Source organism: Eptatretus burgeri, chromosome 10 (assembly GCF_056783735.1).
Source record: "Eptatretus burgeri isolate ZD-2024b chromosome 10, Ebu_testis_v1, whole genome shotgun sequence".
In the NCBI taxonomy this organism is placed as follows: Eukaryota; Metazoa; Chordata; class Myxini; order Myxiniformes; family Myxinidae; genus Eptatretus; species Eptatretus burgeri.
The window spans coordinates 91,844,680-91,871,718 of record NC_140970.1 but is presented as its reverse complement, the minus strand read 5'-3'; the positions used below and the strand labels follow the sequence as shown (position 1 = coordinate 91,871,718).

At 48.4% G+C, this 27,039-nt stretch overlaps 1 protein-coding gene, 1 long non-coding RNA gene and 1 pseudogene across 2 annotated transcripts; 2 read left to right on the top strand and 1 right to left on the bottom strand.

The window, feature by feature from the left end:
• The first annotated feature begins 4 nt into the window (after positions 1-4).
• Positions 5-17,198, top strand: LOC147019115 (uncharacterized). Its single transcript, XR_015062643.1, has 3 exons — positions 5-367; positions 455-665; positions 15,047-17,198. It is a non-coding gene; the product is annotated as an uncharacterized LOC147019115 (long non-coding RNA).
• On the top strand, positions 3,696-7,292 carry LOC147019116 (uncharacterized; annotated as a pseudogene).
• A 246-nt stretch (positions 17,199-17,444) lies between the features above and the next one.
• On the bottom strand, positions 17,445-18,217 carry LOC147019114 (uncharacterized; the record flags this gene model as incomplete). The annotated part of the gene is made up of 2 exons (XM_085900111.1): positions 17,445-17,819; positions 17,858-18,217. Coding segments are annotated over 2 exons (735 nt in total), but the record flags the coding sequence as incomplete, so codon positions are not given.
• Positions 18,218-27,039: the final 8,822 nt, after the last annotated feature.

The window sequence follows — 27,039 nt, the reverse complement described above, 5'->3', positions numbered from 1 at the left end:
GAAAGAGAGAGAGAGAGACAGAGTGAGTGACCTGCCATGTGATGACATTTGTATCCATCATGCCAGTTCTTTTTTTCTTTTCTTTTCTTTGTAGTACATGGCTGCGCCGTAGATAAATTGCGAGTTGTGCTCTCGTTATTCGAACGGAGGAAATTTAAACTTGACCGCATGTTACATGACCATTTGATATAACACATGTTACTTGGATGACGCACACGACCGTCAGAACTCACACGGTGACTTAAACAAACACTAATGCCCAGAGATTAAAAAAAAAACCCTGAAGAGTTGGCGCGCAGCAAGTGCTTCACAACACTGTGCGGTGTATGAGTTCTATGAACACCATCCAGTTGATGAAGTGTTTACTGTAAGTGTAAATTTCAATAAAACCAGCTGGTCACTCCGTTTAACGTCATTTTCTTACAAAACACTCTAACGTTCATCATTTTAACAGGCGAGCCTGATGGTGGATGAACCATTATGGTGGCTGCCTTATGATTGCTGGATCTTTGAGTTGGAGCCCCTGTCGTGGCACCACCAAACACCAGGTGTGTTAAATCAACCTGTCATCCTTCTGTCGGCAAGGAAACAGGGGGCACTGCATCAGCGGCAAAGGCACGCTCGCAGCAGTGATGCAATCATAAGTTCACTCGACTCGAGTCCAGGTGAGCTGATAATAATAATAATAATAATAATAATAATAATAATAATAATAATAATCTATAATTCCAGCAGTGTGTGTGTGTGTGTGTGTGTGTGTGTGTGTGTGTGTGTGTGTGTGTGTGTGTGTGTGTGTGTGTGTGTGTGTGTGTGTGTGTGTGTGTGTGTGAGTGTGTCTGTGTCTGTCTGTCTGCGACCGCCGTTTCTCGACGCCCGCCAGTCCGATCTCATTGAAACTTGCCAGGAATATTGCCGGGGCCGCGGATGTGCCTTTTCGAGGTTTGATATCGATCGGACGAGCGGTTCCCAAGTTACGGCCATTTTACTGCTTTTTCAGTGTTGAAAAGGTGTATATATGGCAGCTGAAGGTGTCGTTCCACCTTCTCACCTTATCAGGCCAATTTTTTCTCAGAATAATGATAACAGCATATTAATAATAATAATAATAATAATAATAATAATAATAATAGCACAATAATTGGCAGTACACAATAATAGCACAATAATTTAATAAAAAGAATAACGTGATACAATGACCAATGTCTGTCAACCAATAACGACCTATATATTGTCTGTCAACCAGCCAGGACACGGTGCTATGACATCACGAATGACGTCACAATTAATGTTTATTTACTTATTTATTTATTTGCACGATTGACGGTCCGATCTGATTGAAACTTGCCAGGAATATTGCTGGGGACCCGTGGATGTGCCTTTTCAAGGTTTGATATTAATCGAATAAGCAGTTCCCAAGTTACAGCCATTTTCTGTCGACCAATGACAAGACACAGTGCTATGACGTCACGAATGACGTCACAATTTTTTTTTTTTTTTACTTTTGCATGATTGAAGGTCCGATCTGATTGAAACTTGCCAGGAATATTGCCGGGGACCCGCGGATATGCCTTCTCGAGGTTTGATATTAATCGGACGAGCGGTTCCCAAGTTACGGCCATTTATCTGTTGACCAATATCTGTGAGAGAGGGGGACGGGAGAGGGGAGGATGAGAGTGGGGGCGAGAGAGAGGGGCGAGAGAGGAGGGGGGAGAGAGAAAGGGCGAGACTAGGGGGGCAAGAGAGGGGGAGAGAGAGAGGGGTAGGAGTGGGGACGAGAGAGGGGGACGGGAGAGGGGGTATGAGAGGGGGCGAGAGAGAGGAGTGAGAGAAGAGGGGCGAGAGAGAGGGCGAGAGACTAGGGATAAGAGAGGGGGTGAGAGGGGGGAGAGAGGGGGCGAGAGAGGAGAGGAAGAGAGGGGGGAGAGAGGGGGTGAGAGAGGAGGAGGGAGAGGGGGGCGAGAGAGAGAGGGGGCGTCACAATTCTTCTTCTTCGTTTGATATGATGTCACAATTAATGCTGGGGACCTGATACTGCAGGCACGAAGCTGCACATACTGGCACGCACCTACGGGCCCACCCCTACGGGCCTGCACTAGTTATAATAATAATAATAATAATAATAATAATAATAATAATAATAATAATAATTTAACCAGCTAAGAACTACTTTCCCAGAAGCATTCTTGTGGATTTTGTAAAGTTCGAATTTTTTCCTCAGAAATTGCAACACATTTATTTTTGTCTGAATATTTGGCTTCAATGGTTTTAATTGATTCTCTTGCACAAGTTCTATTTACATTAGGCTAGTGGCCAAATGAGGTTTTGGGTGGCAAACCCCTACCCAAGGTAGAACAAGTCGCAACCTATTTTTTCTTGAAAAGGGATGTTTGGGGAGTTAGAAAATCATGGTTGTGAACCTGAGATCATTGCACAACATTTTGAAAATCACGTTTACATAATATGTACCACTGCAGACTGCAAAAATGGATTTAATCGCCACAGATTTTGGCTCATATTGGCTCATATATTTGTTAATACTGGTGCTACAAACACAAATTTGGTACCAAAATGTGCGGAATGATGACATATATATCTGTAAAAACCATTTGTGATGCAACAAAGGCTTTTGTGTGACCTACAGGCAAAAATAGTGGAATTTTACTCAACAAATCAGCTTCGGGTTTACCAATAAATATCAACTAAACAATTAATTTCTTCATAAGTATTTGAGTTGTATTACTACATATTACATCAAAATAACCCTCTATCATTCTCCTTTTTAGAAATATAACTCATAAAGATAAATCAGTTGAATTAATAGAGTTATTACCGAAACCATATGTCACCCCCCCCCCTAAAAGTAACCGACATTGATTAATTTATAATACATGTATATGCATTATTCAAACAGAATGATTTTAAATCCAGTTGCAGAAAATCAATTTTGAGCTTGATTGCCTTTTTCTAAAACTACTGATATATACTTATCTTTAATTATATCATTTCAGATGCTTGTGCTGACAATTGATCGGCAATTATGGATCTGGAACCACCTGTTGTGAAGCGTCATAAAATTGACACTGACCACTGCATCATATGCTTTAAACCCCTCAACCCTAAAAAGCAAGAAGTTGTAAAGAACTCAACATTTAATGGTTTGAGTGCAATCTTGAAAGCAAGTCAAATCAGAAAAGATGACGTTTACGAAAGTATCTGGCCTTTGCAACAAGACATATTGAGTCTTGATTTGAAAGTATCATTCCACAAATCGTGTCGGGCCAAGTATACCAGCAAGTCAACTCCACATCCAACCCCAGTGAGAGTGACCAGCAGCCATGCACGTCTGCGGCAACAGAACACACAAGAATCAGCAGAAATGAAACAGCTGGGTTTGACATCAGGACTAACTGCTTCATTTGTGGAAAATCCAACACTTCCAGAAACAAGCTTACACCGGTACCTACAGGAACTGGACAGTCCACCAGAGAAAAAATTCTGGCAGCAGCTGACAAAAGACAAGACAATAAAATACACATGCGCATGCTTGCCTTTCCAGATTTGTTCGCCTATCATGCCAACCAATTACCACAGGTTATGTGCTATTCACACTATATTTCAGAAAGGAACATCACTGCTGTAATTCGTGAATCAGGAGAGGAAACAATGGGCACATTACATGATGAAGCTTTTGATGAACTGAAAATGTTATCTGGAACAAACTGTTCTCCAAAACTAAGACAGTGACAACCCTCGTTCATCTGAAAGATGAATACGTTGCATATTTGGTTTCACTGGGTACCACGAATGCAGAACAGTATAAAACTTGGAAGTTGAACGAGCGATTAACTAAATATTATGGTGACCAAATAGTCTGTGTAACATTTGATGGCCACACTGACATCATATGCTCTTCTTCTGTGACCTTATGTGATGCCCTGAGAAAAGCCACGATTCTGCAGAGCACGACTGATGAACCAGAATATGAAGTCATCCCGTCTGATGTACCATTAGCCACAGATAGTGAAATGCATACTTTGCATGCTGCAGCTGGTATCCTGAGGAAGCACATGGCTGATATCGAGCATGTTGGAAATATGTATGCACCTGTCGAGGAAACAGATATTCAGCACTGTGCAGAATTTGTTCCTAATACACTCTACGACTTTATTCAGTGGTGCACCAGTGAGAAATCAAGCACGAATGTAACCAGCTGTAGTGATGAAGGTGTTATGAAGAACAACCTGAGGACGATCGCCATTGGTCACAATATAATATCACAGAGCCGTCGAGTGTACTCCACAATAACGCTTGGTTTAGCCTTGCAGGTGCATCAGGAATTGGGAAGCAAGCATCTCATCGACATGCTTCATGAATGAGGACACTGTGTGTCCTATGATGAGGTGAGACGTTTCCTCACGTCTGTGGCTGTTGATCAAACTGCCTCGGAGGATATTTACATCCCCAAAGTTCTTCAAAACCTACGCTGCACCGACGATGACTGTAGGCAGAGCAGAACATGTCATTGTATCTCTGCAGGACTGACCTGCACTGAATTCTGCTCGTGTAGTGCAGACGATCGTCCAAATGTTGATGATTCTGTTGTCTTTGACGACAGCACTGATGAAGAGCGTGGCTGAACTTTTAAATGTATTACATGTATTACTTCATGTAATAGATGTACATGAGTTACAGTGCATGTTATGAATTCATTATCGTCATATGTGAAATAGCTTATATCAACATGATGTCTATAAAAGTCACTTTCACAATTGTGTCAGAATCTTAAGTCAATTCTTCATGTTGCATATCTGCTTCGGGATTTCTATCGGTCAGCATTAGTGGGGCGACATATGATTTCAGTTATAACTATATCATTTCAGTGACAATTATATCATTAGATATATTTTTCAAAGGGTAAATAAACTTGGATTATGTTGATGTAACAAGTGTGACTGCAAGTCCAATATTTTTGAAGTAACTAATGTTTTTGTTGATATTTATTGGTAAACCCGAAGCTGATTTGTTGAGTAAAATTCCACTATTTTTGCCTGTAGGTCACACAAAAGCCTTTGTTACATGACAAATGGTTTTTACAGATATACATGTCATCATTCCGCACATTTTGGTACCAAATCTGTGTTTGTAGCACCAGTATTAACAAATATATGAGCCAAAATCTGTGGCGATTAAATCCATTTTTGCAGTCTGCAGTGGTACATATGTAAACGTGATTTTCAAAATGTTGTGCAAAGATCTCAGGTTCACAACCATGATTTTCTAACTCCCCAAACATCCCTCTTCAAGAAAAAAATAGGTTGTGACGTTCTATCGTGGGTAGGGGTTTCTCACAATTTTAGGCCCCTTTTTTAATTTGGCCACTAGCCTACATGTCGTGTCCCCTGTTCGAGGTACTCACTGAGATTCTTAAAATGAATCGAAAATTGTTTTCTCTGTGTGCACCATCTGTATGTGTACATTCCCTTTGGGAGTTCCAAGATGGCCGTGTGACGGCTTCACGGTTGTGTGCACGTTCATGTATGTGTACGTTGCCTTTGGGAGTTCCAAGATGGCCGTGTGACGGCTTCACGGTTGTGTGCACCATCTGTATGTGTACATTCCCTTTGCGAGTTACAAGATGGCCGTGTGACGGCTTCACGGTTGTGTGCACGTTCATGTATGTGTACGTTGCCTTTGGGAGTTCCAAGATGGCCGTGTGACGGCTTCACGGTTGTGTGCACGTTCATGTATGTGTACGTTGCCTTTGGGAGTTCCAAGATGGCCGTGTGACGGCTTCACGGTTGTGTGCACGTTCATGTATGTGTACGTTGCCTTTGGGAGTTCCAAGATGGCCGTGTGACGGCTTCACGGTTGTGTGCACGTTCATGTATGTGTACGTTGCCTTTGGGAGTTCCAAGATGGCCGTGTCCCAAGTGTCAATTTTTTCCTTCATGCAGTTTCAGAGATCACTGAATTTCGCTAATTACCCACTTTAAATCCTTTTTCAAACAACCTGTTTCAAGGTAAATCTTTGTTTATCGTTTTCATTTACTTGATGCGTGTGTACATTTTCACATGTGTGTATGTATATAAACTGTATGACAACAATGGCTTTGGCACCGGGGTGTGTGTGTCCGTGTGTGTGTGTGTGTGTGTGTGTGTGTGTGTGTGTGTGTGTGTGTGTGTCCGTGTGTGTGTGTGTCCGTGTGTGTGTGTTGTTGTTGTTGATTAGTATCTTCATATGCGGGATTCAGAATGTGGAATGGAGTCCTCCCAGGCTGGGCTCAAAGCATCCACCGATATTTCAGTAAGGGGTCATGATTCATGGACCAAGTTTTCTGTTCTCAAAGTTTTGTGCCGTGGGCTTTCTTCAGGATCGTTGCTGAGAACTGGTATTAACACCTCACTTAGCAATGCCTTCCTCTCTCTTTTTTTTTGTACCTAAGTATGATGTCTGGTCGGAAGGCTTCATTTTCGATGTTCACGCTCGATAGGATCATTAGGTTGTACTTGAGCGGTACTTACAAGTTTTCAGTCCATGCTTTTGGTTAATGTCTCCACAAGTTTTGCGGAACTGGGATATCAAAGTTTTGGCAGATGTGCCAGTGGTTAACATTACAAACTCTGTTGTGTCGTTGTGTATACAGCTTTTCTGACATGAGATTTTAATTTTTTTTAATTTGTGTTCGGTCATTAAGCATGAAATATCCTTCTCTTTGCTCATGCCACCTCCACCCCTCACCGTTCTCTTTTTTGTTTCTTTTGTTCCTCCTCTTTCTCTCTTTCTCTTTCTCTCCCCCTGCTGGTGGTTTGGTTTCTGGGCGCGGTGTCATGGCAGCCGCAGGCTCCTGCTCTGTGTTGTGAGACAAGTGTTATTCTCTCCCCTGTCGTTTAATATTTTCATCTTTTTTTTTTCCTCTTCCCCTTCCGCTTTCCGCTCCCACCCCCCTTCTTCTCGACTCACCTTCCCCTTCCTTTCCCCGTCACCCTCCTTCCCCACGCTCATCCACCCTGTTGTGGTCGTTACTCCCCCCCACCCTTTTCCCCCCGCGTGGTTCATAACGGTTTTGTGTTTATATTTTTCATTCCCTTACCTTTCCCCTTTTCTTCTTTGGGATGAGAGAGAGACAGAGAGCCCACAGCTTGTGGTATAGGTAAGCTTCGAGCCGGAAGCCTACTCCGTTATCGAGTGCGTTCCTGTTTACCTGTATTACGGGTGTGTTTTTTGTTTCGCGTCTCCGACGGCGAGACACACGTCATAGCGTTTATATGACCTTTCCCCTCATTCCCTCCCTCACCCCTCCCCTTACTTCTGTTCGTTGAAATAAAAAAATGTCGACACGTTCCCGCTACGCGGCCTATGAGGCCTTGACGAGGAAAAATGGCATTGTGTGTGTTCCTCCTAACTAGGTCAGTGTTGATGACATTGTTTCTGCCATTGGTAATATGGTTGGTTTTGAAAAAGTCTGCGAAGCTTCTCGCATGAATAAACGAGTCGTTGTTTTTGTATCGGACGATCATTTAGTACATGACATCATCTCGACTGGAATATCAACTGAAAATGGTTGTTTCATTTTAGCCTCTCCTCTCACCACAATTAGTACCAAAATTGTACTTAGTAATGTCCCACCTTTCATCAAGAATGAAGCACTGGTAAAAGAATTATCTCGATTCGGGACCGTAGTCTCTCAGATTACAATGTTACCTTTGCGATGCCGGAAGGAGCAGGCGAGACACGTGATGTCTTTCAGGCGACAGGCGTACATTGTGCTTCCCTCATCTAACGTTGATAAAGTGCTTAATCTGGTCTTTAAATTTCACATAGATGGACACGAGTACCAGGTGTACGCGTCAACGGAATCACAAATGTTTTAACTGCAATTGTTTCGGCCATTTAAAACGTTTCTGCCCGAAAACTGCTTCCCCAACAGCCGAGGATACTTTTGTTCCGTCTAATACTGCCCCACCTGTTAGCACCGACGACCCTGTTAAAGTCTCAAAGAACGATATATCAGAACCTAAGGATACAGAGGACAGTACCTCGAGTGTTTGGGATGGGTTTACAACTATCCCCTTAAGGAAAAGAAAAACTGATAAGAACGAACTTAACCCACATAAAGGAAAAAAAAGTGGTTTTGGCTGTGAGTGAAACAACTCCGGGCTTATGTGACACAGTGTCAATGAAAAGTCGGTATGAGTCACTCTCAAATGATGAAATGGACCCCCTCTTGGTAGATCAAGGTGAAGGGGATTTACTCCCACAGAAAACTAAGGAAACTACAGCCAAGATCCCTACTTCTGATAAGGAAATTGAACCATGTAAGTATCTTACCGAAAAGGAACTAAAAACTGTCTCCAGAACCCCCCAAATGTGTCACGAGTTAACCACCAACGACTCCTCAATGGTGGAAATTGCTCCGCCGAATACCCCTGAAGTCATTTGTTGATATTTATTGGTAAACCCGAAGCTGATTTGTTGAGTAAAATTCCACTATTTTTGCCTGTAGGTCACACAAAAGCCTTTGTTACATGACAAATGGTTTTTACAGATATACATGTCATCATTCCGCACATTTTGGTACCAAATCTGTGTTTGTAGCACCAGTATTAACAAATATATGAGCCAAAATCTGTGGCGATTAAATCCATTTTTGCAGTCTGCAGTGGTACATATGTAAACGTGATTTTCAAAATGTTGTGCAAAGATCTCAGGTTCACAACCATGATTTTCTAACTCCCCAAACATCCCTCTTCAAGAAAAAAATAGGTTGTGACGTTCTATCGTGGGTAGGGGTTTCTCACAATTTTAGGCCCCTTTTTTAATTTGGCCACTAGCCTACATGTCGTGTCCCCTGTTCGAGGTACTCGAATTCCTGTTCGAGGAATCAGAGCCTCTCTCACCCCTCCCCTCCACGTCGAAAACAGAACAACCTGATACCTGTATACTACAGAGTATAAACATAGTTTGTGAATCAGAGATTGAAAATTTTCCAGAGAGTGCTTCTGACATGTCAGAAGGAGAACCAGATGACATCGAATAATTCCTGACAAACAGTAGTCCTAATGTCTCACCATCGCAAATCCTTAAATTCCTAAATCATACTTTTAGGAAAAGACATATAGATATAAAGGAATACTTTTCTGACTTACTTGGTTTTATTGAAACAGCAAAAAATATCATTCGTCGATCTAATGATTGCCATTTCACCGAACCACACTGCAGTAGGCTTAAAAAGCACATTGTTAAAGCTAAAATGGAAATGAAATGATGACCTGCGTTCACTTCTTTGCTTGCCACCTCTTCATCACTATGGCGATCCTTGGCAGCCTAAACATAAATGGTGGAGCAAGCCAGTCAAGGATGCTCCAAGTCATCAATCTCATTAAACAACAAAAATTAGATGTAGCTTTTTTACAAGAAACCCACTCTTCTCCAGCATCGCACAGTGTTTGGAATAGAATGATGAAAAAGACCGGTTATTTTAGTGATTCTAACTCTCGCACAGCAGGAGTTGCTTTTCTGCTAGTCCGCACTTTTGCCCTCTGCAACTTTCATTTCAGGAATTAATCCCAGGTTACCTTGCTTCCCTGGATTTTGTTGACAATAACATCGAATTTACTTTCATAAATGTCTATGCTCCTTCAAAGGGCACAGATCGCTGAAGCTTCTTCAAAAGGTTACGACTCTACATGAGGCAATTAGATTTGCAAAAGTGTATCGTAATGGGAGGTGATTTCAATTGCACCCTTCAGCCCGCACGTGATTGGAATGGTGCAGAATCTCACCCTGGATCAGCCAGACTGCTGTCTGACATAATAAGGGATTTTAGTCTTCAAGACATATGGCGGATACAAAATTCAAACACCCATCAGTTTACTTGGAGTAAAGTTGCCAACAATCAGGTGGCCCTTGCCCGGCTGGATAGATTTTACATAAACTCACGCCTTATTAACCTCTTAACGACCACGATAATTTCTCCATCTGGTTTCTCGGACCATCACCTTATCACCATGTGCTACCAAATATGGTCGTCTCCAAATCGCCACTCTTTTTGGAAACTTAACATCTCCATATTAGACAACCCATCTTTTAATAGTGCCTTTCAAAGTGTATGGTCCAATTTAGTAGGTGCTAAGCTCCAATTTAAAGACCAGCGGTTATGGTGGGACAACATAAAGGTCCAAATTCTAAATTTCTGTCAACATTTCTGCTCTTTAAATAAACAAGTGGAACGCAGAATAAAAGCGAAACTGGAAAAAGAAATTCGACAAATTCAAAGCAACCTAAAAACCCACCCTGCCCCCCCCCCAACAAAAACTAAGACTGCATGAAAAAGTCTCTTCTCAATCGTATAATCACCAAACATACCCAAAGAGCGTTAACGAGATTACACTTTCTACACCTTCATCTCTTAGATAACCCAACCTGGTTTTTTTTTTACTTTGAATCAAAATCGCCTCATTCCTTAATGACTGCTTTAAAACGTCCTGATAATTTGGTCACTACTAACCCGGTAGAAATTAAGAACGACGCAAAACTTTTCTTTTCTAAACTTTACCAGGCAAAAGATATTGATTTAGAACTGGTTTCTCAATTGGCAGATGGTATCAGTGTTCTATCCCCCAAGCAAAAGTTGGATTTAGAATCACCCACTCACACTCGAGCAACTTTCAGCTGCCCTTAAGAACCTGAATGGAGAGAAATCACCTTAGCTGGATGGTCTACCAGCAGAGTTCTTCAAAAAATTCTGGGATCTGATTGGACCTGAATTGCTTTTGGTCTTTCAAGAGAGCCTGGAGAAGAATGAACTCCCACTAAGTTGCAGAAGAGCTGTACTTTGATTCCTAAAAATGGAAATCCCTTGCTCATCTCACAGTGGAGGCCAGTGTCCCTGCTGTGTACAGACTATAAAATCCTCTCAAAAGCTTTGGCCTTACTTATTTCACCTCTACTAAAGGATATTATACACATGGACCAAACCTACTGTGTCCCCGGGCGTAATATCCAGGATAGTATCTCTGTTATTTGAGACGTAATTAATATTTGTGAGATAAATCATGGAAGTTGTGGCCTGGTCTTCTTGGACCAGGAGAAAGCATTTGACTGTGTTTCTCACACATACCTTTTTGAAGTTTTCAAATCTTTTGGTTTTGACTCCCTCTTTCTATCACATCTACAGTTGTGTTATTCAAACATAATGGCCATTTAAAAAATAAATAATGAACTTGTACCCCCTTTTGGGGTTGGGAGAGGGGTAAGGCAGGGCTGCCCTCTTTCAGGAATATTGTGTACTCTTTCTCTTGAACCCTTCTTAAACACCCTTCGTAAATCATTATCTGGTGTCACTGTGGGAACTAATCCCTTAAAAAGCATCGCCTATGCAGATGACATCTGTGTCTGCATAAATCATGCAGAAGACATTGTTAAGATGACGAGTACCTTGGACCTCTTTGGTAAAGCATCATCAGGTCAGGTCAGGTATGGGAGCATGTGCCAGAACAGCGCGTCGCTGCGTCCACTTTCCGCCGGTACTCCAGGGGCCTCCGTCTGGCCATCCCCCAGGCAGATGCCAGGCCCATCCCCATCTCCTTGAGATGATGGTCAACCTGCTGCAACCATGAGGCACGTGGTCGGCCCACTGGCCTCCTCCACTCATGAGACTCCCTCGCTGAGAGAATCTGGTGAGCAGGATCAGCGTCAGGAAAACGAGCCACATGTCCATACAGCCGCAGCTGACGCTCACGGACTATGCAGGTAACAAATCTCATCCGAGTCTCTCTCAGCAACCGCTCGTTGGACACAAAATCCGACCAGCGATAGCCAAGGATTCTCCGAAGAGACCTGGTACCAAAGGAATTAAGTCTCCGTCTCAGATCCTTGGTCAAAGTCCAAGTCTCGCACCCATAGAGCAAGACTGGAAGTACCAAGGACCTGAAGACTCGGACTTTCGTCCTCCCGCACAGGTACCGGCAGCGCCACACCCCATGATCCAGTGAATCCATGACTCCCCAGGCCCGACCCAGACGTCTATTGACCTCCGGCTCACAACCTGCGGAGACATGAATATCACTGCCAAGGTAAGTGAATCTATCCACGACCTCAACATCCTCACCACAAACAGACACAGACAGGACAGCAGCATCCAAGATGTCACCGAAAGCCTGGATCTTTGTTTTGACCCAAGAAATCTGTAATCCCAACGGCTCCGACTCTCATTCAGCACCTCGAGGGCCCCCAAGAGGATGTCTAAAGTCTCCGCAAAGATGACTGCATCATCTGCAAAATCAAGGTCCGAGATCTTGACATTGCCAAACGATGTACCGCAACTTGATCTCTCCGACATCCTCCCTAAAATCCAGTCCATACAAGTGCTGAAAAGTGTGGGGGCAAGTACACATCCCTGACGAACTCCAGTAACAACTGGAAATAAGTCAGAGGCGGTACCACCACACTTCACAGCACTCTCAGTACCAGAGTAGAGTTCAGACATCAGATCGACTGTCTCGGTGGCACCCCACGAAGACCAAGAATCCTCCAGAGGACATCCCGATTCACTGAATCGAACGCTTTACAGAGATCAACATAGGCTGCAAGCAGCCCCTGCCGAAACTCTCGTCTGCGTTCGGTGAGGACACGAAGTGCAAGGATACGGTCAATCGTTGACCTCTTTGGTGTAAAGCCTGACTGCTCTGGACGCTGGTGCTCAAGCAGATGTTGGCAAACCCTATCAAGAATTATCCGAGCAAAGACCTTGCCCGGCACTGAGAGCAGCGTCACCCCTCGGTAGTTGTTGCAGTCTTGGCGATCACCCTTCCCTTTCCAGAGAGGGACAACAAGACCCCTCTTCCAGTCAGTTGGGATGATGCCTGTGTTCCAGGCAGAGCACAAAACTGCATGCAACGACGCGAGTGCAGCATTTCCACCAGCCTTGAGAAGTTCAGCATGGATGCCACAGATCCCTGGAGCTTTGCCCCGTTTCAACTGGTTCACCGCAGCCCGTGTTTCCACAAGCGATGGTGGACCACAGTTGATTCGAGGGTCAGCAACAGGGATTGTAACACCTCTTGACGTCCAACTCGACAGCTGGGGATCAGCCTGGTACAACCGCTCAGTAAGCGGCCCAGCGGGCCTTCACTTCAGACTCCTCTGTCAAGAGCCTACCACTCTCTGCTCGAACTGCAGTGCTCCGAGGGATGGGCTTGGATGAACGTAATGCGCGACCCCCTGTAAGCGGGACGAGAATCACCTGTCCACAGGTGATGCTCTACCCCTCACAGATTCCTCGCACATAGGCCTCCTTGTCCACCCTCAGTGCACGTACAGTTTTACGCCTCAGCTCCCTGAACAGCTCAGCTCTGCCATTCAGCCTGGCCCTGCGACTCTGGTCAATGGTATCCAGTGTCCCTTGAGAGACAAAATTCTTCTTTGCCCTGCGGTGAACTCCAAGGCATCCACCGGCAACATCAAGGACGGTGGTCTTGAAGGTGCTCCACAACTCTTCAGGACCCCCCAAAGCACCCAGACCCCCCAAGTGTCCACTCAGCCTGTTCGCAAACTCCTCAGCTACTCTCTCATCCCTGAGCTTGGCAACATCCAGCCTAGGCTGGGATGGTACCATTCTCCAGGATTTAAGGTGCAGCTTTAGAGTTGCTACAACAAGCCTGTGGTCAGTATTGAGGAACTGAGCACTCGGTAGACCCTGCAGTTCTGGATCATCCTCCAACGACCGTCAATGAGGACATGGTCAATCTCCTTTGCCACACCGCCAGCGTTGGAATACCAAGTCCAGCGATGAGCTTGCGGGCGCTGAAACCATGAACCAGCCACCCTAAGTCCATGACTTCTTGCAAAGTCAAGGAACTTAGTGCTATTCTGGTTCATAGTTCCTGACCCATGGGGACCAACACACACCTCATAACCATCCCTATCAGTTCCAGTCGATGCATTGAAATCCCCCAAGACTAGAAGTGTATCTCGTCTGGGGCACTGATCAACCACAGACTCGAGTGTGGCGTAGAATGTGTCCTTCACGGTGAGGTCACTCGCCTCAGTCGGAGCATAAATAGAGACCAGGGAAATGACACCAAAGGAGTGACGAATCCCTAATCTCATAATACGCTCGTTGACCGGTGTTACCTCAATTATCATTGGGGTCAGCTTATTGGACACAGCTACAGCAACTCCTTGGGTATGGTAACCATCAGAGCGACCAGACCAATAGTAGGTGTAACCACCCACCATTATCTCGCCGCAATCCGGTCTCCGAACCTCAGAGAGAGCTGCAATCCCGATGTCCAAACGCTTGAGCTCAGATGATAACAGAGACAGGTGATCATCCTCTCTTAGGGATAGGACATTCCAGGCACCCACCCGAAGGGACCGCCTCAGGTTAACCCAAGGAGACCGCCGTCTGGTGGATCTACACCTCAGCACCACTCCGACACACTCTCCCGCAATCTGACCCAGGGATGTTACCCCGTGGTTTCCTCCTATCAAAGATTGGGGGTCCCGAAGGCTTTGCCCCAATCCCATCATCCGGTGAGCTGCCCTGCGAAGGGAAGCTGCACAGGAGGTACTCCCACGGAGTGGGTTTTCAGATTTTTTTGCGTTTTTGCGTTTTGCGGAATGAAGCGTTTTACGGTGGCTGGAGTGCAAATCCTGCCACCAACCTCCTAATAAGAAGTAACCCAACTGCAGGAGGACGTCCGCAGACACAGTTGGGCACTAGATATGGATGGCCGTTGGCTCACAAGGAGCTCCTCCACCCTTTGACAGGTTTTGTTTTTAATCCTGCTGGGTGTCCATATCCAAACACCCTCCTCACCAGAAAACCTGGTGGGGGAGACGGTTTAGTCGCCGACAACCCGACCATGGAACAGGTTAGTACAGGTTTACATGGTACCTGTAGCAGGTCACAGATCGAACCTGACCTGACAAAAATCAGCATCATCAGCCAGAATAAATTGGGCTAAAACAGAAGCACTGTGGCTCCAACCCTCTACCTATCCCTTATCCACCCCCTTTTCCCTCTCCCTCCTTGTCTCCCAGGCAATATTTCTTGGAAAAGTGACGGGATCAAGTTCTTGGGAGTGTTTCTTGGTCCGGGCGATTTTGTGAGGCATAACTGGGAAGGTTTGTTGGCACGCATGGAACTAATTTTACTGAAATGGAAGTTTACTCTGCCAACTGTCCTACCAAGGCAGGGTACTAGTCATCAACAGCCTGGTCACCTCAACGTTATGGTAAAAGGTTCTTGCACTACAGCCACCTGCAGACATCGTGGACAACATACAGAAATGCATTTCTCATGTCTTCTGGTCTGGAAAGCATTGGCTGCGACCAGATATCCTGAACTTACCAGTGGCTGAAGGTGGCCAAGGACTTGTGAATGTCAAGTGCCGCATCATGGCTTTCCGGCTGCGAACAGTATGGCGCTTCTTGTATGAACCCTGTTTGGTCTGGAAACAACTCACCAGTTGCATCTTCCGACAAGCTGAAAATTGAACTTTGCACAAGAGTTGTTCTTGATGGACTCAACCAAGATAGATTTGTCTGGGTTACCTGCTTTTCACCAAAGCTTACTCAATGCATGGCAAGCTTTCGGCTGCCGTCGTGACCCCTCGACCTACACTGAACCCATGTTCTTCAACGAGCCACTGTTTCACAACAGTTTATTTGAAGGCAATGAAGGAGAAAATGCTTTCATTCAGCAGTTCATAAACAATGCAATAACGAAGGTTTGCCACTTGAAGAATGTCACCAATGATAGGTGGCCAAGTGCCACTGCTCTTGCGACAGAGGTTTGCATTAGATCATGTTGCAAAGTGGACAGCATGCTAAAATTGGTACTACACACCTACTGTGCCTCACAAAAAGTTTGGAAAAAAAACCCTCCCATACCCACCTCTGACTTTTCCCCACCTTTCCCAAACCTTTATCTATCTGGCTCTACTAGTCTAGAACCTATTGGTTTTGGCCGATCTTGATCCTTTTCTGGGAATAATCAAAAAACCCTGAACATGCAATGCCTAAAAGTCCTTTTTCCCTCTTTGTCCTCCCCTGTATCCTCTAGATGGGTCACAATCTTACCAAAAACCCCTCCCCTTTATCCTATTTGGAATTGGTATTATAGACAGCCTGTACCAAAATGGGTTGTGTGGTGTAGTCATGCCCACGGGGAGGGGCATGATGATGATGCATGATGGGCGTGATGGTGGAGGAGTGGCCGTGGGGGGTCGGCAAGGGATATGAGGTGTGCACGCCGTCTGAGGCGTCGTAGTAATACTGGAGTCGGCCGGCTCGTGAGTGTACCGCGTACGGAATAAAGGGGAGCCGCGGGCACAGTACGCCCTGGCTCGCACTCGTGCAACACAGCCCGGCTCGACTGTTCCTCCGCTTCGTGTCTGCCTGCTAAGCATCTCCCAATTCAGTACAGTACAGGTTGGAGATCTCCAATGGAGAACCGCACATTGGGTATTGTCAACAAATTCTCTAATTCACCGTTTTTCACAAACAAAAAGTGAGCAATGTCCCTTCTGTGGACAAACCGAAACACTTCCTCAGCGTACATACACTGTAACCGTTTAACCCCTTTATTTGTTTTCCTGAAGATGCTTTTGGCATGTCTCTCGAGTCATTTTGATTTTCCAACCTTTATTTTTGGCCTGAGTGTGCCCTTCAACTCCCCAACAGCAATCCTTATTCATTTTTTTCCTTTCACAAGCTGAGCTTGCTGTATATAAAACAAGAAAATAAAAAATGTGCAATGGTTTGTACACAAGAGATAGCTTAGAAGTGTTTAAAGCCCTTTGTGTTTCAAGAATCAAACTGGAGTTCTGGTGTTGCTCTCAGGTTCAGGTGTTTGAGACCCAATGGTGTTTAAACACTACCTTCTGTAAAGTATCTGAGGGTCAGTTAAAATTCACTCATTAGTTCGTTACTGTATACCCTCTGTCTAAACTTCTTGTTTGATTATGATGTAAAATTGTGTGCAACTGTGTGAGCCTCTGCATGTGAGGCAATCAATTTTTGTATTTTTTGAATAAAAGGACATAAAAGTCAAGTGTCTGTCTGTCTCTCTCTCTATCTCTATCTCCATCTCCATCTCCATCTCCATCTCCATCTCCATCTCCATCTCCATCTCCATCTCCATCTCCATCTCCATCTCCATCTCCATCTCCATCTCCATCTCCATCTCCATCTCCATCTCCATCTCCATCTCCATCTCCATCTCCATCTCCATCTCCATCTCCATCTCCATCTCCATCTCCATCTCCATCTCCATCTCCATCTCCATCTCCATCTCTATCTCTATCTCTTCTTCTCTCTTCTTCTCTCTTCTTCTCTCTTCTTCTCTCTTCTCTCGCTGTTTCTCTCGCTGTTTCTCTCGCTGTTTCTCTCGCTGTTTCTCTCGCTGTTTCTCTCGCTGTTTCTCTCGCTGTTTCTCTCGCTGTTTCTCTCGCTGTTTCTCTCGCTGTTTCTCTCGCTGTTTCTCTCGCTGTTTCTCTCGCTGTTTCTCTCGCTGTTTCTCTCGCTGTTTCTCTCGCTGTTTCTCTCGCTGTTCCTCTCGCTGTTCCTCTCGCTGTTCCTCTCGCTGTTTCTCTCGCTGTTCCTCTCGCTGTTCCTCTCGCTGTTCCTCTCGCTGTTCCTCTCGCTGTTCCTCTCGCTGTTCCTCTCGCTGTTCCTCTCGCTGTTCCTCTCGCTGTTCCTCTCGCTGTTCCTCTCGCTGTTCCTCTCGCTGTTCCTCTCGCTGTTTCTCTCGCTGTTTCTCTCTTCTCTCTTCTCTCTTCTCTCTTCTCTCTTCTCTCTTCTCTCTGTCTCTCTGTCTCTCTGTCTCTCTTCTGTCGCTGTCTCTGTCGCTGTCTCTCTCTCTCTCTCTCTCTCTCTCTCTCTCTCTCTCTCTCTCTCTCTCTCTCTCTCTCTCTCTCTCTCTCTCTCTCTCTCTCTCTCTCTCTCTCTCTCTCTCTCTCTCGCTGTCTCTCTCTCTCTCTCTCTCTCTCTCTCTCTCTCTCTCTCTCTCTCTCTCTCTCTCTCTCTCTCTCTTTCTTTCTCACTCTCTCTCTCTCTCTCGCTGTCTCTCTCTCTCTCTCGCTGTCTCTCTCTCTCTCTCTCTCTCTCTCTCTCTCTCTCTCTCTCTCTCTCTCTCTCTCTCTCTCTCTCTCGCTCTCTCTCTCTCGCTCTCTCTCGCTCTCTCTCTCTCTCTCTCTCTCTCTCTCTCTCTCTCTCGCTGTCTCTCTCTCGCTCACTCTCTCTCTCTTCCTCTTTCTCTCTCTCTCTCTCGCTGTCTCTCTTTCTCTTTCTCTTTCTCTCTCTCTCACTCTCTCACTCTCTCACTCTCTCACTCTCTCTCTCTCTCTCTCTCTCTCTCTCTCTCTCTCTCTCTCTCTCTCTCTCTCTCTCTCTCGCTGTCTCTCTCTCTCTCTCTCTCTCTCTCTCTCTCTCTCTCTCTCTCTCTCTCTCTCTCTCTCTCTCTCTCTCTCGCTGTGTGTCTCTCTCTCTCTCTCTCTCTCTCTCTCTCTCTCTCTCTCTCTCTCTCTCTCTCTCTCTCTCTCTCTCTCTCTCTCTCTCTCTCTCGCTGTCTCATGCACCCCTCCCTCCCGCAGTGTAGAACAAAGTTTCGTGAAGTGTTGCTCTCCCCACCTCCACCCCCTTCCTCGCTCTTCTCCCCTTCCTAGCTTCCCCTTCTTCACCCACTCCTCACTTCTCCTCCTTCCTCACTTCCCCTCCCTCCTCTCAACTCCCTCCCTTCCGTCCTCTCTGCTTCCCCTCTCCCCTCTCTCTCCTTTTCTCTTTCTTCAGCCCCCTCCCTGTCAGCGAAGTGACGGGTTGTATACTTGTATTTGCTCGTGCAGAATGATTGTCATAATTATGATGTCATGGGTCATGTGGTGTGGCAGCCATGTGCAAAAACGGATAAACTTTGGATCTCTGTATCTCTGAAACTGCATGATGGAAAGACTTGGGACATGGCAAGTACTCCTCATGGGGGAAAAGGGTGATTTTTTTTAAATTGTCATGGGTGCCTTCATTATGATGTCATAATTGCATATGTAGAACGCTATCAATGATCAGTACGAACATTTTTGAGAGTCATCTCGGGATAAAATGGTATTCAGAAAAATTTTTGATGACATCACCAGTCATGTGATTCGATATATATATATATATATATATATATATATATATATATATATATATATATATATATATATATATATATATATATATATATTGTTACGGCTGTGGAAATTCGCATAACATCATATAGGTTCTTCGTTAGTTTTGCCGATAAGTCCATGTTCAGTTAGATTTCCCCACCGTTGTTTAATGGGTATTATTCGTGTCACAGGGCTGTGATTCTTTGAGATAGTGTTTTTCTTTTCCTATCGTTATTTTGGACCAACCACACTTCAACCTCAAACCACAACAACCACCATTACAACAACCAACATCGCTCCCAAATAACCACAATGCCAACCATGCCACCATCACCACAACCAAGTCACCACCACCAACGTCGCTCTCGACCACCGCTTCGCGGCGGTCTCCACGCGTCAAACCACGGCCCTCTTCGTTAATGTAAACCGTCTTGACGAAGCGAAGGAAACCAGAGGAGTTCCGATGGCGCGCGGATTTTCCCGCCTGATTCTCCCTGGACCTGTGCCAATTCTGATTCTCTCGGCCCCCGTGAGGCGCGCGGGGAGGGGGGCGAGAGGGCACACCCCTTTTCTGGAAGGTTCCTGCAGGTTCTGGAAAGAGGGCGGGGCGAGAGCGGAGGGGTGTGGCTTGAGCAATATAAGGGCGTGCAAGACGCCAGGTCCGGCAACTCGTGTGTTTTTCTCGTCGGCTCGAGAGCTCGTGAGCTCGTGGTTTTTTCCTTCGTGGTGGCAGCTCGTGAGCTCGTGGGTGTTTTTCAAGCGCTTGGGTTTTTTCGTGGTGGCTACTCAACTTCTTCGTGGCACACGGACCAGGGACGCGGACGGGAGGCGCCGCTTTGCCAGCTGTCGCGCAAGCCTGCGCATCCATGTGGAGAGCGCCGGAGAGAGCTCGCCCACCATCGCACCACGAGGGTGCAGGTAACCGGCAACGGTCTCGTGGGATTCGTTCGGTCTGCCAAGTCCCACACCATAAAGGCCCACGGGCCCAGTCTGACCCCCCTGTCTATGGGGGTGGTCTTTTCCTTTTCTTTCGAATGAATGTTGGTGGCACCGTGTCCATAAGTAAAACTGTTAAGTGGCTGTACATAAATTGCTTATAGTCGGTTGTAGTGCTTTCGCTTTATTTGCTTCCATACCTGCATGATTGAAAGCATATGTGTATTGAAATAAATGTGTTTGTGTGAATGTACCCTGTTCGTCACGTCCTCCTTTCACCACATTTAAATGCCATCTTGCATCGCGGAATAATCGTTGGGGTTGTTAAATACCCGTTATATAGAATCGGATCCGGCGAGGTTGGGCGATAATACCCGCTCGGTTATCACTGCAGAACGGAACGAACCGCTTGGGCGGTTCGTGTCCAAGCCGACCTGCGCCGAGGTACGGTCTCCCGGTAGGCTACCCGTGCGGGTACTTAGGTATATCGAGATTCGGTGATTGACCCTATTCTGAGCGGGTAGAAAATTGGCTCGGCCGTGGTGGGGTTGAAGACCCACCCGTGACAGGGTTCTGGCGTTGCTCTGGAAGGTCACGACTGAATTGTCCGTCCGGTGGGCGAGCGGCTACTATTAGTGGAAAGCGGCCATTCGCACGCCGGCGGGCGCGAATTCATAACAATATATATGTATATATTTTTTTAAACCTTCAAAAATCTTTTTCGCTGATGTGGCTGAATCGATTGAGGCGAAACTTTACACGTATTACCGCCTATGCATGAGGAACAAAAGGTTCACACATGGGACATCATAGATCACATGGTTTGGCAGCCATATTTAATTTACCCTAAAACCCACAAAATTCTTCTTCTGCACAATGGTTGGACAGATCGAGGGGAGACTTCACACACCCTTTCCCCAAGCCTTGGGTGTACAAGTTTGTTTAGGAATATTTGATAGGTCACATGGTTTGGCAGCCATATTGGATTGAAGAAAAAAACTGCTTAATCCATCTACATGAAACTTCACAATTATGATATGGTGTTGATGCGGAATACAGGTTTTCAATTTCAACTTGATCGGAAGCATGATCTGGCAGCCAGAATTATTGAATTTGCTTTTGATCCGGGTTCATTTTTTTTATTTTTTATTTGAAAAAGGTTAACTTGGTTGTGCTTGGATGGGTTTGAGGGTAGAGTAGCAGCAGCTGAAATGTGAATCCTGTCCAGGTTCTTCCTGATGACTTCATTTTTGCTTTTTGCTTGTTCGGGTTTCTTCTGATTACTTCAATGCAAGACTGTACTCATTTGGTCTTCCATTTGATTTGAATCTAATTTACTTTAATCCCATTCTAAATTCAATTAAATAATAATAATAATTTAAAAAAAACATCATGGGTCTGGGTCAGGTGTCCAATCAAAGCGGGACGTCTTGGTACCCGGTCATCACTGCCAAAAGTTATAAACTGGCAGTTCTAGTTATGTCTCTTATTAATTACATAACACACCAGTACACAAACGCCTCGTAAAATGCACCACACAAAACAAGTCCCGGCGAGAGACTGCAATCGCCGATTGCTCTTTTCGGTTTAAAATGTTTTTAGAAGTTGTGCACGAGTTCAGCACAAACTGGCAGGAAGGTGAAGACACAGCAGGAACGGGAAGGGTTTTTATTATTGTAAAACAAACGTTGCTTGTTCCTTGAGAGCTCATAAAAGGACTGCGGTGAGTGCGGAGATAAGCACTATCTGCCCTAAGTGTGATAACGGCCATTTTGGCACCTGCTCATTCTTCCAGGTTCACACATTTGTTCGCACCACCGTGCAGGCAGCTCCATCGATTAATTACGTACGGGAACATTGCGGAAACTTCCATTTTCCCACAATTTGTGTGTCGTGCTGTACTGTACGTACTTGATAAATGATGCCCTTGTTTAAAAAAAAAACACACAAACAAACCTGTGATTGATTCTATCCCAGTCAAGCAAACCTGATACGATCTGTTTCACCATGGAAACAAACAGGACAATAGACTTAACACCCCGTCCCACTTCCTTCCCATCAGGATTGCTCAAGGGGGCTTGAACATCACCAGGACGGTGGTTCATAACCAGGCCAGTCGTGTGCTCTTATCGATTAGACTGCATTATACCTTCAGAAAAGCTTGGTGTTGGTTTGACGGTTAGGGTGGCTGCGCTATCATTGAATACACACCATGTGGGTTGAGGTCAGCCTTCTGCGGTCGGCGAAATGAGTACCAGCTTACTGTTAAACACAAGAGGCACTGAATTATAATTTTCTGGGCCAGCAATGATGCAGCCAAGCAGCCATAGGCTGCGTAAAGCAAACGGATAAATAAAACCCCGACACAAAGACTCAAAATCAATTGTTGGTATTCCAAGAAATGTGATGTCTGGAATGTCTTTTTGAACGTAAGGCTTTGAATTTGAATGGGGAAGAGAGGATGTGGGGGGGGGGAAGAGAGGATGTGGGGGGAAGAGAGGATGTGGGGGGGAGAGAGAGGATGTGGGGGGGGGAAGAGAGGATGTGGGGGGGGGGAAGAGAGGATGTGGGGGGGAAGAGAGGATGTGGGGGGGGGAGAGAGAGGATGTGGGGGGGGGGAAGAGAGGATGTGGGGGGAAGAGAGGATGTGGGGGGGGAAGAGAGGATGTGGGGGCGGAAGAGAGGATGTGGGGGGAGGCGGGAGGAGGAGAGGATGTGCCGTTTTGTGGGAAGAAATGAGGATAAGGGGAAGGATGGGAGGAAAGTAAGGTGTGAAAAGGTAGTGGGAAGGGGCAGGGGACAGAGGATAGGGTATCTGGAAGGGAAGAGAAGAGGAAGTAAAGAAAAGTGGGGAGGGGAAGTAAAAGGAAGAGGTGGGGAAGGAAAGAGTGGGGAGGGTGAGGTGGGGTAGGAAAGAGTGGGGAGGGTGAGGTGGGGTAGGAAAGAGTGGGGGAGGGTGAGGTGGGGTAGGAAAGAGTGGGGAGGGGAGGGTGGGGTAGGAAAGAGTGGGGAGGGGAGGGTGGGGTAGGAAAGAGTGGGGAGGAGGGTGGGGTAGGAAAGAGTGGGGAGGGGAGGGTGGGGTAGGAAAGAGTGGGGAGGGTGGGGAGGGGTAGGAAAGGGTGGGGAGGGGTAGAAAAGGATGGGGAGGGTGGGGTAGGAAAGATTGGGGAGGGGAGGGTGGGGTGGGGTAGGAAAGAGTGGGGTGTGGTAGGAAAGGGTGGGGTGGGGAAGGAAATGGTGGGGTGGGTAGGAAAGAGTGGGTGGGGTTGGAAAGAGTGGGGAGGGGAGGGTGGGTGGGGTTGGAAAGAGTGGGGAGGGGAGGGTGGGTGGGGTTGGAAAGAGTGGGGAGGGGAGGGTGGGTGGGGTTGGAAAGAGTGGGGAGGGGAGGGTGGGTGGGGTTGGAAAGAGTGGGGAGGGGAGGGTGGGTGGGTTAGGAAAGAGTGGGGAGGGGAGGGTGGGTGGGTTAGGAAAGAGTGGGGAGGAGGGTGGGTGGGTTAGGAAAGAGTGGGGAGGGGAGGGTGGGTGGGTTAGGAAAGAGTGGGGAGGGGAGGGTGGGTGGGATAGGAAAGAGTGGGGAGGGGAGGGTGGGTGGGTGGGTTAGGAAAGAGTGGGGAGGGGAGGGTGGGTGGGTTAGGAAAGAGTGGGGAGGAGGGTGGGTGGGTTAGGAAAAGAGTGGGGAGGGGAGGGTGGGTGGGTTAGGAAAGAGTGGGGAGGGGAGGGTGGGTGGGTTAGGAAAGAGTGGGGAGGAGGGTGGGTGGGTTAGGAAAGAGTGGGGAGGGGAGGGTGGGTGGGTGGGTTAGGAAAGAGTGGGGAGGGGAGGGTGGGTGGGTGGGTTAGGAAAGAGTGGGGAGGAGGGTGGGTGGGTTAGGAAAGAGTGGGGAGGGAGGGTGGGTGGGTGGGTTAGGAAAGAGTGGGGAGGGGAGGGTGGGTGGGTGGGTTAGGAAAGAGTGGGGAGGGGAGGGTGGGTGGGTTAGGAAAGAGTGGGGAGGGGAGGGTGGGTGGGTTAGGAAAGAGTGGGGAGGAGGGTGGGTGGGTTAGGAAAGAGTGGGTTAGGAAAGAGTGGGGAGGGTGGAGTGGGGTAGGAAAGAGTGGGGAGGGGAGGGTGGGGTAGGAAAGAGTGGGGAGGGTGGGGTAGGAAAGAGTGGGGAGGGTGGGGAGGGGTAGGAAAGGGTGGGGTGGGGTAGGAAAGAGTGGGGAGGGGAGGGTGGGGTGGGGTAGGAAAGAGTGGGGAGGGGAGGGTGGGGTGGGGTAGGAAAGAGTGGGGTGGGGTAGGAAAGGGTGGGGTGGGGTTGGAAAGGAAATGGTGGGGTGGGGTTGGAAAGGAAATGGTGGGGTGGGTAGGAAAGAGTGGGGTGGGGTTGGAAAGAGTGGGGAGGAGCTGGGGTGGGTTAGGAAAGAGTGGGGAGGGTGGGGAGGGGTAGGAAAGGGAGGGGAGGGTGGGGTGGGTTCGGAAAGAGTGGGGAGGGTGGGGAGGTAGGAAAGAGTGGGGAGGGGAGGGTGGGGTAGGAAAGAGTGGGGAGGGTGGGGAGGGGTAGGAAAGGGTGGGGAGGGGTAGAAAAGGGTGGGGAGGGTGGGGTAGGAAAGAGTGGGGAGGGGAGGGTGGGGTGGGGTAGGAAAGAGTGGGGTGGGGTAGGAAAGGGTGGGGTGGGGAAGGAAATGGTGGGGTGGGTAGGAAAGAGTGGGTGGGGTTGGAAAGAGTGGGGAGGGGAGGGTGGGTGGGGTTGGAAAGAGTGGGGAGGGGAGGGTGGGTGGGGTTGGAAAGAGTGGGGAGGGGAGGGTGGGTGGGGTTGGAAAGAGTGGGGAGGGGAGGGTGGGTGGGGTTGGAAAGAGTGGGGAGGGGGAGGGTGGGTGGGTTAGGAAAGAGTGGGGAGGGGAGGGTGGGTGGGTTAGGAAAGAGTGGGGAGGGGAGGGTGGGTGGGTTAGGAAAGAGTGGGGAGGGGAGGGTGGGTGGGTTAGGAAAGAGTGGGGAGGGGAGGGTGGGTGGGTTAGGAAAGAGTGGGGAGGGGAGGGTGGGTGGGTGGGTTAGGAAAGAGTGGGGAGGGGAGGGTGGGTGGGTGGGTTAGGAAAGAGTGGGGAGGGGAGGGTGGGTGGGTGGGTTAGGAAAGAGTGGGGAGGGAGGGTGGGTGGGTGGGTTAGGAAAGAGTGGGGAGGGGAGGGTGGGTGGGTGGGTTAGGAAAGAGTGGGGAGGGGAGGGTGGGTGGGTGGGTTAGGAAAAGAGTGGGGAGGGAGGGTGGGTGGGTGGGTGGGTTAGGGAAAGAGTGGGGAGGGGAGGGTGGGTGGGTGGGTGGGTTAGGAAAGAGTGGGGAGGGGAGGGTGGGTGGGTGGGTGGGTTAGGAAAGAGTGGGGAGGGGAGGGTGGGTGGGTGGGTGGGTTAGGAAAGAGTGGGGAGGGGAGGGTGGGTGGGTGGGTGGGTTAGGAAAGAGTGGGGAGGGGAGGGTGGGTGGGTGGGTGGGTGGGTTAGGAAAGAGTGGGGAGGGGAGGGTGGGTGGGTGGGTGGGTTAGGAAAGAGTGGGGAGGAGGGGTGGGTGGGTGGGTGGGTTAGGAAAGAGTGGGGAGGGGAGGGTGGGTGGGTGGGTGGGTTAGGAAAGAGTGGGGAGGGAGGGTGGGTGGGTGGGTTAGGAAAAGAGTGGGGAGGGGAGGGTGGGTGGGTGGGTGGGTTAGGAAAGAGTGGGGAGGGGAGGGTGGGTGGGTGGGTGGGTTAGGAAAGAGTGGGGAGGGGAGGGTGGGTGGGTGGGTGGGTGGGTTAGGAAAGAGTGGGGAGGGGAGGGTGGGTGGGTGGGTGGGTTAGGAAAGAGTGGGGAGGGGAGGGTGGGTGGGTGGGTGGGTTAGGAAAGAGTGGGGAGGGGAGGGTGGGTGGGTGGGTGGGTTAGGAAAGAGTGGGGAGGGGAGGGTGGGTGGGTGGGTGGGTTAGGAAAGAGTGGGGAGGGGAGGGTGGGTGGGTGGGTGGGTGGGTTAGGAAAGAGTGGGGAGGGAGGGTGGGTGGGTGGGTGGGTGGGTTAGGAAAGAGTGGGGAGGGGAGGGTGGGTGGGTGGGTGGGTGGGTTAGGAAAAGAGTGGGGAGGGGAGGGTGGGTGGGTGGGTTAGGAAAGAGTGGGGAGGGGAGGGTGGGGTGGGTGGGTGGGTTAGGAAAGAGTGGGAGGGGAGGGTGGGTGGGTGGGTGGGTTAGGAAAGAGTGGGGAGGGGAGGGTGGGTGGGTGGGTGGGTTAGGAAAGAGTGGGGGAGGGGAGGGTGGGTGGGTGGGTGGGTTAGGAAAGAGTGGGGAGGGGAGGGTGGGTGGGTGGGTGGGTTAGGAAAGAGTGGGGAGGGGAGGGTGGGTGGGTGGGTGGGTTAGGAAAGAGTGGGGAGGGGAGGGTGGGTGGGTGGGTGGGTGGGTTAGGAAAAGAGTGGGGAGGGGAGGGTGGGTGGGTGGGTGGGTTAGGAAAGAGTGGGGAGGGGAGGGTGGGTGGGTGGGTGGGTTAGGAAAGAGTGGGGAGGGAGGGTGGGTGGGTGGGTGGGTTAGGAAAAGAGTGGGGAGGGGAGGGTGGGTGGGTGGGTTAGGAAAGAGTGGGGAGGGGAGGGTGGGTGGGTGGGTGGGTTAGGAAAGAGTGGGGAGGGGAGGGTGGGTGGGTGGGTGGGTTAGGAAAGAGTGGGGAGGGGAGGGTGGGTGGGTGGGTGGGTGGGTTAGGAAAGAGTGGGGAGGGGAGGGTGGGTGGGTGGGTGGGTTAGGAAAAGAGTGGGGAGGGGAGGGTGGGTGGGTGGGTGGGTTAGGAAAGAGTGGGGAGGGGAGGGTGGGTGGGTGGGTGGGTTAGGAAAGAGTGGGGAGGGGAGGGTGGGTGGGTGGGTGGGTTAGGAAAGAGTGGGGAGGGGAGGGTGGGTGGGTGGGTGGGTGGGTTAGGAAAGAGTGGGGAGGGGAGGGTGGGTGGGTGGGTGGGTGGGTTAGGAAAGAGTGGGGAGGGGAGGGTGGGTGGGT